At 34.6% G+C, this 1,261-nt stretch overlaps 1 protein-coding gene across 1 annotated transcript in view; it reads right to left on the minus strand.

The window, feature by feature from the left end:
* Nucleotides 1-517: 517 nt before the first annotated feature.
* LOC106101698 (T-complex protein 1 subunit gamma-like) overlaps nt 518-1,261 on the minus strand; it is a 2,299-nt gene continuing 1,555 nt past the window's right edge. The window contains exon 4 of the mRNA XM_013281008.1: nt 518-686. Coding sequence (XP_013136462.1) covers nt 533-686 — 154 coding nt within the window. The 3' untranslated portion in view covers nt 518-532. The remainder of the gene's footprint in view (nt 687-1,261) is intronic.

Genomic DNA, 1,261 nt, shown 5'->3' on the forward strand with positions numbered 1-1,261 from the left:
TGCCTACCCTTAATTAACATAGGAGGAAACGCACATAAACAGGATATTACCCCTTCCTATGCGTCTCCTTCACCGTCAAATCCACTTTTCCTTTCCATCCTTTTCTCTTAAATAAAATTAGGCCTCCGGAACCACACTCAACAGAAGAAACACGGAATTGCTTCCAAAGCGGGCTATACCACTGTCCTCCAAAATATTCTCTACATTTACAGTAAATTCCCTATTCAAATTCATTTCAAATTTCACATTTATAACATGATGTGAAAGTTTAGATGGATGGATGGATGTTTGTTCTAACAAACATCCATTAAGCTCTAATTTGTAGACTAAACGGTTAAACGGATTTCGATGTTTGGTAGATGTAAACGATAGTCTAGAAGAACACATAGACTAATATTTTTTTAGAACCCTACCACTTTTTATACCTTACCGCAATTTTTTTATAAACTTTTACCTTATCAAACATTTATTATAAAAGAACTTGTTTACTAGCTCTGAAATTATTGAATCTGGATTCTGCATACCCCTTTCTTTATTCTAAGACTTTACAACCTATCCTTTGAGTGTAGGAGTATACCTGCATGAGGAGTGGCTCCAGCGAGGTGAGCTTGCCCTCGACGCGCTGGTACGCGATGGAACAGTCCAGCAGCAGCACTGTCGGGTTGGAGATCTGCTGCGGCATGCCCCTGCACCAAACTACTTTACACTATGGTCCTTCGAGCCGGATACAGAAATGTTATCATAGACTAACTTCCATATTCACCGTAAATTTATAAAAAAATATGTTATTGTTTAAATAAATCTTTTAATGCACAAATGACAGAAGAGATTACCATTGAATAATAATTACCGTTACCATGGCAATCTTTGCTGCTGTTAGTTTGTAGTTTTGTCCCTATCTTGTAAGAGGGTTTTTTTCAATTGATTTACCCTCTAAGTTATATTGTGAAAAGCAAAAAACCTTTCGCAAATGTAAATTTTTTTATTAAAAAAAAGGAAAATATGGTATAATTGATAAATTCCTATAACAAATAAATTAGTGTTTAAGCTTTATATATAGCATAGATTTCTAAGAGAGACCAATTTAAAATATTTTTATTTAAAATTTAGTTTGAAAATAATAATGGGAATGTGAATTGGACTGTAAGAACGATAGAACATAAGATAGATCGTTCTAGAAAACTTGGTACTATACGTAAGTGGGATAAGGACAGAGAGATGGAAAACATAAGAGAGAGAGAGAGAGAGAGAGAGAGAGAGA

Source organism: Papilio polytes, unplaced genomic scaffold, assembly GCF_000836215.1.
Source record: "Papilio polytes unplaced genomic scaffold, Ppol_1.0 DF823958.1, whole genome shotgun sequence".
In the NCBI taxonomy this organism is placed as follows: Eukaryota; Metazoa; Arthropoda; class Insecta; order Lepidoptera; family Papilionidae; genus Papilio; species Papilio polytes.